Raw genomic sequence first — 12,331 nt, forward strand, 5'->3', positions numbered from 1 at the left:
CATTGTCGTGGAAATTGAAACAGGATAGTGTTCTTCAAAACGTATAAGCGATAGTAGGTAGGAGAGAACCGATGAAAGGCGAGTATCCAGGAGTTTCCGTGACGAGGAGATTTGAATCGCGTTGAAATTCAGAGGCTGAAAGCCATTATCGAATTTCCATCCCTTCATCCCCGTCCATAGATTCGCTCGTAGAACGGGTCTGCTGGTGGAGGTGGTTGGAGGTGGAGGCTTTTATCCAATGCCGCGGGTGTCGGGGCGCGACTGTGAAGCGAAGGCAATTATCGTACCGAAACTTGAACGTACTGGCTTCGAAGCTGGCCGAGGACGAAGACGATGACGACGACGACAACGAGGAGACTCAACGGTGTGAGAGTGGAGTGTTTGGCGTCTGATACGACGGGTCAGGTCCCGGGGGATTCTCAGCGACTCAAACGGGACTATCCCATCGCAGTTAATTACAGAGTCCTCCTCTCGTTCTCCTTCTAACTCCATTTTCCCCTTAGCTGATATGGCTCCTCCTTGAAACCGTATCACCATCGAGCTTTCTTTCGATTCCTTTGATGATCGTCTCTTTCAGACTTTATTGATATAATGAAAATCGATGTGTAGTAGTAGAGTTCATTACAGTAATAATTTATTAAACTCCTGGTTTTGGTATGAAGTTGTTGTATGGAGATTCATTGATGATTCGTGAGATTCGGTTGATTTAGTGAAAATAGAGAACAATGACAAACTTGCGACAAACAGTTGTTTTAATTATAGATATGTATGACGTCCCTTTCATTTAATCAAATTTTAATCCCATTCCTCATTTCTTCATTTCCATTTTTTCAAAAGTATATTTCTCATTCTTCTTCGAATGATTTGTAAAAAATTTAAGAGTTATAGAACATATTAATGACCTTTGGGTAACTATTATATTCACCAAGATACATTAACTTTGAACAAAGTAACAATCAATTGTTAACAATTCTACAAAAACAAAACAAAAGTGAGTGATCGACTAGTGAAACAGAATGTTTCGAATGACGTTCAACTACAGGTGAACGGAAGTGCGTGTAAGTGAGGCCTTCGACAATCAGTGGACGACAGAGAATCCCCCGTGGGAATCCGAGCGAGCGAATCGTAGCGGGATTGAACGCTTGAAATGGAATAATATCCAATAATCTGGCAGCTGAGAGAACGGGATAAAAAGGGACGTTTTATCGGAACATCACAGTAACCGAGCGAGTACCCAACCATTTCCGCCCAGGCTCTCGCTTTCCTACCACGCACCACCTCTGGCAACCGGGCAAAATTAATTATTGATTTCGGATACGGGCATTCACAGGTCGAGAGCTTTTAATCAAAAACGAACCATCCGTCCCGTTCGTTTCCATTCGACGCGAATCGAATAACGAGATGCTCTAAAAAAGCCCGCATTATACATACCACCACTAGGTTTTTATTTTTTTTTAAATAAAGAATACCTAGAATACTTATTTTCTTTTTTTGTTAGAAAAGTTATCAATGTTTAAAATTACTATAATTTTGGTAATTATGGAAGCTAAAATTAGGTGTAACAGCTAATAAAAGATCGCTCATTTTGTATTCTTTGCGAGTTGTAATAAACTAAAAAATAATGCGTGAAAATAAGCATTTCTATTTTGTTATGGCGTGAAAAATATAGCTCAAGAGATCCATATGCATGTACTTTATAATAATGATTACAGAAAACGGTAAAATGTTGTTGAACACTTGAATAAGTTTATGCGTTTCGTATAGGCTATTATATATTTAATTAAATAAAGCATACTTTTGTATGTATGTAATCCAAGTTTTTAACGCATAATGCAGTGTAAAATGTTCATATTATAAAAAGAAATATTTAAAGTTTGTTAAATAATGAATACTGATAAACTAAACACAAATATAAAGTACACACATAAATATTTTCACAGCAACAAACTGTATATAACTGGCTTTTATAAAAATGTTTTATGATGTGTTACCTTGAGAAGAATAATGAAACAATTGTAGGATAGGAAGTACAAACACTATTGCAGGTACCCACTGCTTCTCAGTTTTTCACCCATCATTGGATGAAATAGATGGGAGTAATGGATATGGACCAGAGGTATTGGATCTTGATCTTAAGGAATCTTCTTTTGACGATGGCAGAACATCAATCAACTAAATCAAGGAATTAGAATGATCCTGATTATAAACGTGGTAAAAAAAAATGGTTATACATAGATAATTATAATTTGAGTATGAATTGGGAAGTAGAATAAAGGATTCTTTGAAATGGATGTGACAACATAATCAGTAGTTTACTATCATTGCAGCTTTTTTAAAACAATGAAAATGTAAAAAGATCATTATGTAAAAATCATGTTCTTTGAATGAAAAAGGTATATATAATTTGCACTTATACAATGCTCATGTAGCATAGTTATGTTACTTATTATTTTATATATTTAGATTTATTAAACCAGTATATTTTAAATGACCTAAAAATTAAGCAATATCTTTAATCACCTCTTGTAATTCAGCTTTTGTAAACATATGAAACAGTTTCTCAGGTGTCATTGTCATTACTTCTATGTTATTATCACTCAATTTTTCTTCCATGACTTGCTTCAATATAACCAAAGCAGATTTTATTGCTTCTTTAAGCGTCATTGACTATGAAATAAAATAAAAAATAATTAATTTAACATTTACACACTGAGTTGCATTGAACTTGTCGCAGTGAAGTTGGCTACAAATTCATTAACGCATTCGCACCGCGTCGGTGAGCCGATGGGCGAGATCGACTTACCGACGCGGCATGAATGTGTTAGTGAATTTGTAGCCAACTTCACTGCGACAAGTTGAATGCAACTCAGGGTACAAAGATTATAAAATACATATTTTAGTACTCACCTTGTGATATACCTCTTGAAGGTTTTGTTGTGCACCTTCACTCCCAGAACCAATGGCTTTTGCATTAAACTGAACAAAAGTGCCTGAAGGATCCATATGATACAGTTGAGGCCCTTTTTCATCAATACCAGCAAATAACACTGCTACACCAAATGGTCGTGACATAGCACTACCATCATCATCACTATCTCCAAATTGTATAGCTAAATTGGAAACAGCTTGAGCCGTTGATTCCACAGACATTTTTTCATTGTAGACAAACCAATGATTTTGACATTCTACTCTAGCACGATCAATTATTGTTCTAGAATCAGCTATCAGACCTGATGCTGCACATCCAATGTGCTTATCAATTTCTACAATTTTTTCTAAGGTTGTAGGTTCCATTAAACCAGATGTGATACGCTTCTCAACAACTAACACTACACCTTCTGATGTTGCAATTCCAATGGCAGTGGAACCAAGTTTTATAGCTTCTATAGCATATTCAACTTGGAATAACCTTCCTTCAGGTGAAAAAGTATTAACACCATGATCGTATTCAGAACGTGTTAGAAACATCTGAAATCCAAAAAAATATACGTACATATCATCAAAACACTTTTCAAATCTGATTGTTACCTAACTTTCCTATTTGTATTCGCAATGAAATGTTTAGGTTATGTTTCAATACACTACATATGTATTTATACTTTACTACTTTGATTTAAATGTAAAATAACAAATAGTGTCAAATATATTTACTATAAATTCATTACATTCAAGTTAAGTCATTAATAATAAAAACAATCGAAATAATCTTATATGGAATAATGTTACTTAAGAATGACATAGCAAAACTGTTACAAGACAAATATAAACATACAAACACAAAAATTAATCAAATTTTTAAAATTAAGTATTCATTAACAATTAAAGATACTTACTTTCAAACTAGATTTATTCTTCTAATAAAAATTGTTTAAAAATCAGTTCAAGCCGACTGTCACAAACGCCAGTCACGAAGATGCTTGAATCAATGGCGACAACTGGCGGCAATGCGGCAACTTACAGAGTACAACGCGCTATAGTAGTCACTGCTATATTTATACGCATATAATTTAACCTATTGATTACCTTCCTAGTCTATAATTTCTGAAGAAACAACTTTGATGGTCTTATATGTAATTATATATTGGTAGATAATTTTGTAAATAGTGTTAAGGAGTAATAAAATTGAGTTATACACTTAAATATATATTTGGGTGCACATTAATTAAAAGTTTTCTTTGTATATTTCAGAGATGACTGTTTTGCCAGTTTTAACCTGCTAGAGTTAGGATAACAATCAAGAGATAGTTTAAAAATGAGTGCTTTTTTATGGGTATTTGGTATAGGATTTGTTAGTATGCATGTTGGTTGGTATGTTATGCAAAAACATTATGTACCAGATAATGAAAGACAGTACCATCCTTTTGTAAAATTATATTATCGTTACATGAAACCTAAATCTGTTGAGGAGTAAAACTTCACAGTTATTTAAAATATACATTGTTCCCAATGAATGTATATTGAAAAGAATATGATTTGTAATGAAAGTAGTGTTATTTGTATTTCTATTTGTGGAATAAAATGTTGAGTATTGTATGTGATGATTATTATTTAGAAGAATTATATTATGATAATTATACTTCATTAATACAACTGATCATTTTATACAAAACTTTATTTTAAGATGTACATACAATGTACGTATAATAAATATGTATATATGATATGGAAATCATGTTAATAGAACAAAATCTGTTCAGTTTCAAAGATAAATGTGCAAGGTAAAAATAAAAGATATCAACAATCATTGATTTATAATGAAGATTTACAAAGTTTAAATAAATAAATATATATATATATATAAATATATTACAATCACAGAGGAGCTTAATTGCAACCTTTAATAGTAGGCAGGTGATCAAAGTCCTGCTGATGATGCATGGAGGAGCTTCTCGGCCGATTTTCATTTTGACTATTTACTGAAGCACCAGCTTTAGGAAGTTGTGGTAATACCATTTGACTGTAATTACTATTCTAAAATATACCGAAAATATTAAAATTACGTGCATTTATAAACTTACTGCTACAATTTTCTTTTATATTTACCCGTGATCGATCTCGGTATTTTTTAAGTTTTTCAAATTCTTCCATTTCTGCTTCAGGCATTTTATAGTGAAAATTCTCAAAATATGGGTGTTGCAAAAGTTGTTCACAAGACCATCTTTTATCTGGATCTTTGTCAAAACATTTTTTGAGAAAGTCAAGCTGTTGAATTAAACGGTATAATTTAGATATTTATGCGATTATTACAAAAAAGGCAACGAATCAAACAAGTATTTACTTGTAGAACGATATTCCCTCTATTAGGCAGAGCGTCTTCAAGAGGAGTGAGAGTTTGAGGTGTTGGTAATGTGATACCAGTAAAAAATTCGTTCTGTTGGAAAACGGCTATGTGCCTTGGTAACAAGTCTCCAATAGTCCTTCTAATTAAATACAATTGATCCACATCTGACTTTCCTGGCCACAGAGCTTCTCCTCGTATTAACTCTGCAAAAACGCAACCAATTGCCCATACGTCGACTGGTGTACCATATTGAGTATCTCCGACCTGTTAGAAAACCATTGATATAACTAGGATCAATTAATAAGTATCATGAAAAAGGAAAAAATTACCAGAAGTTCAGGAGCTCTATACCACCTCGTTGCGACATATTCTGTGTAGTTTTCACCGGGGCTAAGCATCCGTGCGAAACCAAAATCGCACAATTTTACTACACCATCGCCTGTGATCAGAATATTTTCAGGTTTCACGTCTCTGTGAACGCAACCCAATCGATGACAATACGCGATACCCTGAAGAATTTGCCACGTGAGTTGTTTTATGGTAATTTCCGGGCATCCGTTCGGATATCTCTCCATCTCGTTCAACAGCGTGTATTCGCAATATTCGAAGACTAGATGCAATTTCCGTTTCCGTCTGAATACCTCTAGAAGATTGACCAGATTCGGATGCTTAAGATTCTGTAGAATATAAACCATGAAAATAAAATTAACGCTCGTAAAACTACATTTTAATTATACTCGCGAAATATAAGCAGGATAAAAATATTGTTATTTAAAAGTAAATTCTTAAACATGTAATATTTTTTAAACTGGCAAAGGTAGTCTAATACTTTAAGGAAGTTTAAAAATTCTGTGACCTGAAAAAGTGGTGCAAAATCTGAGATCAAGAAGTCGTGACGAAAGGAAATCATTAACATCACGGACCAGATTTATTGTTATGCACGAAAGAAAATATCCTTGAAGCGAAATGTCAGAGCAGAATGGAGGCTCGTTTGAATGCGCATATGTTTCGGAGGGAACCCTCCGATTATTTCGATAAGGCTAGGTCGCCGGTAGCAGAACACGCTAAGATATTGACCGTCGCGGTATTGACCGTTGGCCACTTCTTGTAGTCAACGGTAGATTTATATGCCTACCTTGTCGTATAAGATTATGAGTTTTTATTCGACGGTCAGCTGATTTCCCTTAAAAAATCTGTAAACTGAATCTCAACTTCGAGAATTCAAAAATACCTATCATTGGACTTAAAAGATACTTTCGAAGAGATTTTCTCAATTCGACAACAGATAGTAAGAGGTTTAGTGTTTTCAGGGTACAAGAGGTCGTTCACCTCAGAGTATACACATAGATATAAGACTAGAACCATATTGGACAGCGAAGAAAGTAAAAATAGAAAACTTTCCCTGTGGCTGGGGGTTTAGAATACAGCCACGGTATCCCCTGCCTGTCGTAAGAGGCGACTAAAAGGGGGTGCAAGCAAAAAAAAATAGGAAAGAAGAAAGAGAATGGCAAAAATAGAGAGAAAATGTAAATGACAAAAATGTCAAAAGTAAGGCAAAAAGAGAGATGTAACGTAGTTTGAAAAAAGGCGCGCATGCGCGCGTTGACGATAATTTTTGGTGCGTAGAAAGGGGCCGCTTGTCCCTAGATCACGCCGTTCTTTTTAAAAGGGAAGCTATCGATCAATCAATCAGTCAATAGAAAGCTACTTTTCTACATAGATTATTTTATAAGCATTTTGTAATATGTGATTAACAAGTAGTGTAAATTGGGATAAGATCACGCAGTGGATAAGAGTACGCACTGAAGCTAAAAGTGAAATAGTCTGCATATTGACGCTAAGTTCAGTCATATATTAACCGGCGTACAGTGTAGGTGTTTGTGTCAAAAAAGAATTAAAAAGTGCTTAAAAATGGTAGAATCAGGTGAGTTTGAAGTTTTTCTTGCATTTTGTTGTTTATTTTTGATGTTTGCAAAATATATGTACGTTGTAATGGGATGTAATACTTTGAAAATAAGTATCGATTTTTATTGGTTATGAATCTTATTCTTAATGTCCGTAAGGTTCATTATGCTTCGAAACAATACTCTTGATATTCTTTCAAATAAAACAAGTTTTGATTAATGAAACGCATTACTTTGTTTTTTACAATATTTTAAAGCTTAAGGGCGTACTCCTATACTATATATCATCTTATTTCGTTTGTTCAATTTCAGGACCACTGAATAGTGACCACTTCGATGAACGATGTTAACATTGCCAACGCTGAAGCTACGATGATAAATTAAAAGGTTTGAAACTTAAAAGCTCATTTTATTACTTTGTTTCTATAAACTTCTATGATGATCTAATGATAAAACTAGACAATAGCGGCAATTGCGATAAAAATGCATTTATGACAATGTAATTATGACTTTGCTATTATGGTGCACAGTATCGGATTAATGGCGGTTTAAGGGGGGCTACAGCACCGGGCCCCAGTATTCCGGGGGACATAGAAATATTATTTCGGTGCAACATAAAAATATTTAACAGTGTTTTATTTAAATTTTTATTTAAAAAACAAGTAGTAGAATTCTTATCGTGTGAAATTTTAATTATAATTTTATTTTAGTAACAGTATCTTAATATATGAATATCCATAACTAGTGTTAAGAATTTAATTTTGTCAAATTATAAAAAGAAAGTGAAGAATGAGAGTTTTAAGCAGTATTATCGAACCTAGTGATGGTTTGATTGCAGTAAGTAATTAGCGTCTAATACACGCACGTTAGTTGTGAGGGTTAAAGGGTTAAGGACGAATATACTGACCTTAAGCAACCGTATTTCACGTAGCGCAATTTTTCGTATGAGGGGGTCATCTTCGGTTTGTTGGAATTTTTTCACAGCTACTAATCTTCCAGTTTGCCGATCTCTGCACTGGAAGACAACACCGTAACTACCCTCTCCAAGTCGCGCTAATCGCTCGTACCGTTCCATCGCCTTGCTCGGCGCGCGTGACCTAAGAATAAAATAATTGTTTTTTATTAAAATTAAATTAATATTGCATCTAATTTAAGCAATACCGGGGAATAGTTCGAGAATAATATAAAATACAGAATTAAATTAAAATTGGGTCTCTCCACACGGTCCGCCATCTGAAGGTTAATTTATAGAATATTGCAGTTACTTTATTTGTAATAAAAAAGAAAATGGTAATAAACTTATCACTACAGTCTAGTAAGAATTGTTATAGAGGACAAAATGAAAACATTATTGGAACATTACTGGAACATTAATGTTTTTGCAAAAGAAAATTGACAGTTGTATGTGACACAGTTATGAGTTCCATGCGGATGTTATCTTCGTACATAGTCACACGCGAAAGCACGCGTGTTCCCATTGAAGCATAATGACAATTGCGTTTCACAGAACGCATCGGTGGTTCAGTAAATAAAATAAACATAATTTTCACAAACACTTCATAGCTTTTGATAAAACATAAATAATAAATATTGCGAAGGGACTTGATGAGGGAAGAACGAATCCCAGTCACTGTTCACCAAATGAAAAGACGATTGAAATTGAAAACATGAAAGAATATATTCGCTTTGTACCCACTTTTTATACTTGGAGAGGCATGGTAAAGAGGTGAATTGCTGCGTAAAGAGCATGCTACTGTATCACTGTAAACGTTGCAAACCAGACTGTATCCTAGCCGGTGACCAAGGGTCAAGCTCCCCTGCGGCTTTTACTTTATTTGAATCGGAACTTGGCGCACGCGCCCTTACAACGAATAACACCGGTCGGCTTGTATAAAAATTTCATGTTTTCCAACCCTTGTGTCAAGTATAGAGGGTGGGCAAAATAATACAAATATTATTGAGAGACATCGGTCTATTTTAATAAGATATGATACTTGAAAAAATATTTGGTATAGTTTAGTTTATTCTTCTTTTTAAGGGTTAGACGTAAGTCAGCCAGAAATGGCGGTCTGGAGACGCAATCTCCCATTTTGCCTAATAGAAAATCTTGGAGTTCTATGAATATTTAGTATACATTTTTTAACAAGTGCCCTTAGTTATTCCCTTTATCAATATTTGAATAATAAATATTTCATGTTTGATGATACATCATCAACTTACCATAGGGGCACGTGCTGCCGGTAATTCGCGAATCTTAAATCGTTCACCATGCCGGATCAAATACGAGCAATTCAACATATTCGACTATTTTTGAATTCCTAAATTAAGATTATCCAGGGCCTTGACAATTTTCAATCGATTCCTAATAAATTACAATTATCGCATTTAAAAAATTGGTTATGTTTCACTTTAAATCGGCGGAAAATGCATCGCTACCATAAATAAAGGTTAAAGATGCTGAAGACACCTCTGTGGTCGTATTATTCACTGCCAGCTAATTTCAAGGGTCAAATTGAATATCAAAGTTCGAGTTCGATCGATGACCAATTCATTTCATCCCTTCAATCCCTGACAATTATTTTCTTTTTTAATACAAATTATCTGTATAGATTAATTTTATTCATTATTTAAATTTATTATAAGAAATTATATTAATGGGTTGGGTTATGCATGGTACTTAATTATCGCGTTTATTTATTATTTTTTTGCGCTTATCTCGTAGTAATTTTAACCTTCGAACAGCGGACCATGGAGAGAACCCCAATTTTAATTTAACTGTGTATTTTATATTATCCAGGATTAATAACAGTTTCTCGCATTTATTTTTTTTTTTTTCTTGCATATACTTTTAGGAAGGTTCCTTATATGTGTAGGATGAGTGGGTTGATTTGGATCAGCTTTGACTTAATCTCTACATCTAGTCTAAATAAAAACGGAACACGTTTAAAATTCAAACAGTTATAATTAATGAGAAAAATTTGTAGAATGTTTTTTTCTTGGTAACGTAACGAGAACACTTTTTCTGAACAGATTGTTTCTTCACGATAAGAGAATGACGTCATTTTATAGGTGAATCGTGGGGTCGGTGGAAAAATCATAAGGCTTATGCCGTCATTGTTAGCCTCCTTAAAGAATTCGCGTGTTACCCTCGAGCGAAAAGTAATGGAATTGATTTAAGGTACTCAGAATACCTCGAAATTAGCTTCCGGCTAAAACTGCACGACTTTATTGACCTTTTTCATGTCCTTCTGAATTCATTAAATAATTCTATTATTTTTTCATTATGAATTTCATAGACGAGTGAACTTCGCCTTATTGTCATAAGAATGATATCTAATTCCATTACCACAACTATATTATTGTAAGCAAAATTAAATAACGTTAAATGGAGCTGACAAGTTCCGGAAGTGGTGCTAATATCGGAATTAATCAATTTCCGACTTCAAGTACTTTCTTGTTGACATATAGAAAAGTATATAGTTCCATTAAATAAAAATTGACCTTGAAATCTCTGAAATTCTTCCGCAATCGACATATGCATCGCGTGATGCTCCATTCGACGTCATTTAATTTTTCCTAATAACATTTTTTCCTATCTTAAACCATTTCAGAGCTATACTTTGAAATTGTGACATGGAACACCCTGCATATGCAAACAACCAATTATTACAATAAAATGGTAGTGAGTTACAAGGGGAAAAAGATTTGCTTGTTTAAAGTGCTTTAATTTATGGTAGACTTTTAGGCGTTTGATGGATTTCAAAATCCTTTCCAAAAAAATATACATACAAAAATCCTAGAATGGCGTTCATGGAATCCTGTTGTTGAAACACCCTTCACGTTGAACATACCGAGCGTTACTAAATTGTACTGAAACGTCAGTTTAAGTTGTTGTTGAAATCTTGATTATTGACAATCGATATCAAGCTACCGTACTGTCTATGCTTAAATAACGACCGTGAATAGGGTTATATTATTTTCAACTGGAAATAGACGGAACAGAAGCCGTGTAACATTTGTATAACTTTTGATTGGTTATTTCGTCTATCGTCACCCCTTCAACGTGGAGAATGATCGATAAAAAATAACTTGTTAAAATTTCGTCAAAATCGACGTATGTGAAATATGTCAATTAATGTTCTTTATAAATTTATCAAAATCGAACAACTATTAAGATTGATCTATAGAAAATTAATATAATTTTTAATTAATATATAATGATAGTTAATTTTTCTTAGAGAAAACTTATTGTGCTATTCAAGAGTTAGTTTCAATTAGGTATAAGGTAGATTGAAGGGGGTAGATACGCCACGTGACTTTCCGATTTGGCAGGTTGGTATTGTAACAGGTTTTTCGTTAGGTCAGGTGAAGCTACTTGAATGTTCTATTAGGGATGAGAAAGGACTATTCTCAGCTATCATGTTATATGCAATTTATTTCCCAAGCATTAGAATGGTGCTAGTCTGAGTTGTAGAAAATTCATAGCTTTCAAAATATTAAAATTTAATTTGTACACAAAAATGAAAAACTACTTTACCGAGCTCTGTATAGAACAGATATTTAAATAATTCTGTGGAAAGAAAGGTCAGGAATTTAATTGCCAATCCTGAATTCGTGGTGCGAAGGTTAATTGAGTGGGAAAAAGCGTTAGTGTTTACCTCCTTGGTAGCAAGGGAAGTGTGCTACCGAAAAGCCAAAGCTTCCTATCTTGGAGCCATTTGTCCATGCGAAGGCTTCTTCACAGGAATCTCGTCTCGTTGATGGAATACTCAAAATGCATGATTAAAAACTTCACTCTGTTCCTTCTAATTTGCGTCTTAAGTGTCGGCATCATTGACAGACCACCCTGTGGTAGTCTTATTACTGACAGTAGCGACTTTCACCAGTGAATCCAGACGATCAGACGTTCAACCATTTGTTTAGCTACGTCACAACTAATAGATCGATAATTCCGTACAAGTCGGGAATAAATACACTTGTCGAATCATAATAAAACGTTCTATTGTCAGCACTCTTGTGCAACATTTGTTATTCATCGAGCACCCCCTTGGGCGTATAATTATCTTATAACGTTTCCTCACATATAATACATAATAATTTGTTTGAATTCTAACTTTTATTCATTGTTTAGAATGTAACATGTAAA

At 34.0% G+C, this 12,331-nt stretch overlaps 2 protein-coding genes and 2 long non-coding RNA genes across 13 annotated transcripts in view; 2 read left to right on the forward strand and 2 right to left on the reverse strand.

Moving 5' to 3' along the window:
- Nucleotides 1–1,934: 1,934 nt before the first annotated feature.
- On the reverse strand, nucleotides 1,935–3,963 carry Prosalpha5 (proteasome alpha5 subunit). Of its 2 annotated transcripts, XM_034321711.2 has the most exons (4): nucleotides 3,834–3,963; nucleotides 2,908–3,468; nucleotides 2,521–2,667; nucleotides 1,935–2,172 (listed from the first exon to the last, which is right to left on the reverse strand). In XM_034321711.2, the coding sequence occupies exons 2-4, from the start codon at nucleotides 3,466–3,468 to the stop codon at nucleotides 2,068–2,070; spliced, it is 813 nt and encodes a 270-aa protein (XP_034177602.1). In that variant the 5' UTR covers nucleotides 3,834–3,963; the 3' UTR covers nucleotides 1,935–2,067. The 2 variants fall into 2 exon arrangements, with proteins under 2 accessions (XP_034177602.1, XP_034177603.1); XM_034321712.2 differs by lacking the exon at nucleotides 1,935–2,172 and having other exon boundaries at nucleotides 2,288–2,667.
- On the forward strand, nucleotides 3,933–4,533 carry LOC117603020 (uncharacterized). Of its 2 annotated transcripts, none has more exons than XR_004581108.2 (2): nucleotides 3,933–4,070; nucleotides 4,189–4,533. It is a non-coding gene; the product is annotated as an uncharacterized LOC117603020 (long non-coding RNA). The 2 variants fall into 2 exon arrangements; XR_004581107.2 differs by having other exon boundaries at nucleotides 3,946–4,084.
- A 135-nt stretch (nucleotides 4,534–4,668) lies between these two features.
- LOC117603012 (cyclin-dependent kinase-like 4) lies at nucleotides 4,669–12,032 on the reverse strand. 7 transcript variants are annotated; one of them, XM_034321703.2, is made up of 7 exons: nucleotides 9,622–9,770; nucleotides 9,406–9,547; nucleotides 8,093–8,282; nucleotides 5,611–5,958; nucleotides 5,279–5,545; nucleotides 5,044–5,202; nucleotides 4,671–4,971 (listed from the first exon to the last, which is right to left on the reverse strand). In XM_034321703.2, the coding sequence occupies exons 2-7, from the start codon at nucleotides 9,453–9,455 to the stop codon at nucleotides 4,825–4,827; spliced, it is 1,161 nt and encodes a 386-aa protein (XP_034177594.1). In that variant the 5' UTR covers nucleotides 9,456–9,547; nucleotides 9,622–9,770; the 3' UTR covers nucleotides 4,671–4,824. The 7 variants fall into 7 exon arrangements, with proteins under 7 accessions (XP_034177592.1, XP_034177597.1, XP_034177593.1 ...); XM_034321701.2 differs by lacking the exons at nucleotides 9,406–9,547; nucleotides 9,622–9,770 and adding an exon at nucleotides 11,844–12,032 and having other exon boundaries at nucleotides 4,669–4,971; XM_034321706.2 differs by lacking the exons at nucleotides 9,406–9,547; nucleotides 9,622–9,770 and adding an exon at nucleotides 10,975–11,037 and having other exon boundaries at nucleotides 4,670–4,971.
- LOC117603023 (uncharacterized) overlaps nucleotides 6,263–12,331 on the forward strand; it is a 124,770-nt gene continuing 118,701 nt past the window's right edge. For both annotated transcript variants that reach the window (XR_013063192.1, XR_004581113.2), the window contains exons 1-2: nucleotides 6,263–7,205; nucleotides 7,498–7,572. This is a non-coding gene — a long non-coding RNA (uncharacterized LOC117603023). The remainder of the gene's footprint in view (nucleotides 7,206–7,497; nucleotides 7,573–12,331) is intronic.

This window comes from Osmia lignaria, chromosome 12 (assembly GCF_051020975.1).
Source record: "Osmia lignaria lignaria isolate PbOS001 chromosome 12, iyOsmLign1, whole genome shotgun sequence".
NCBI lineage: Eukaryota > Metazoa > Arthropoda > Insecta > Hymenoptera > Megachilidae > Osmia > Osmia lignaria.

Coding starts and splice junctions, on each gene's coding strand:
- Prosalpha5 (XM_034321711.2), bottom strand. CDS start 3,468: ATGTTTCTAACACGTTCTGAATACGATCATGGTGTTAATACTTTTTCA. Junction 2,668..2,907: donor TTCAAGAGGTATATCACAAG/GTGAGTACTAAA, acceptor TTTATTTCATAG/TCAATGACGCTTAAAGAAGC. Junction 2,173..2,520: donor CAAAAGCTGAATTACAAGAG/GTGATTAAAGAT, acceptor TCCTTGATTTAG/TTGATTGATGTTCTGCCATC.
- LOC117603012 (XM_034321701.2), bottom strand. CDS start 11,911: ATGGACAAATGGCTCCAAGATAGGAAGCTTTGGCTTTTCGGTAGCACA. Junction 8,283..11,843: donor CTTCCCTTGCTACCAAGGAG/GTAAACACTAAC, acceptor TTTTATTCTTAG/GTCACGCGCGCCGAGCAAGG. Junction 5,203..5,278: donor GAGGGAATATCGTTCTACAA/GTAAATACTTGT, acceptor TTAATTCAACAG/CTTGACTTTCTCAAAAAATG.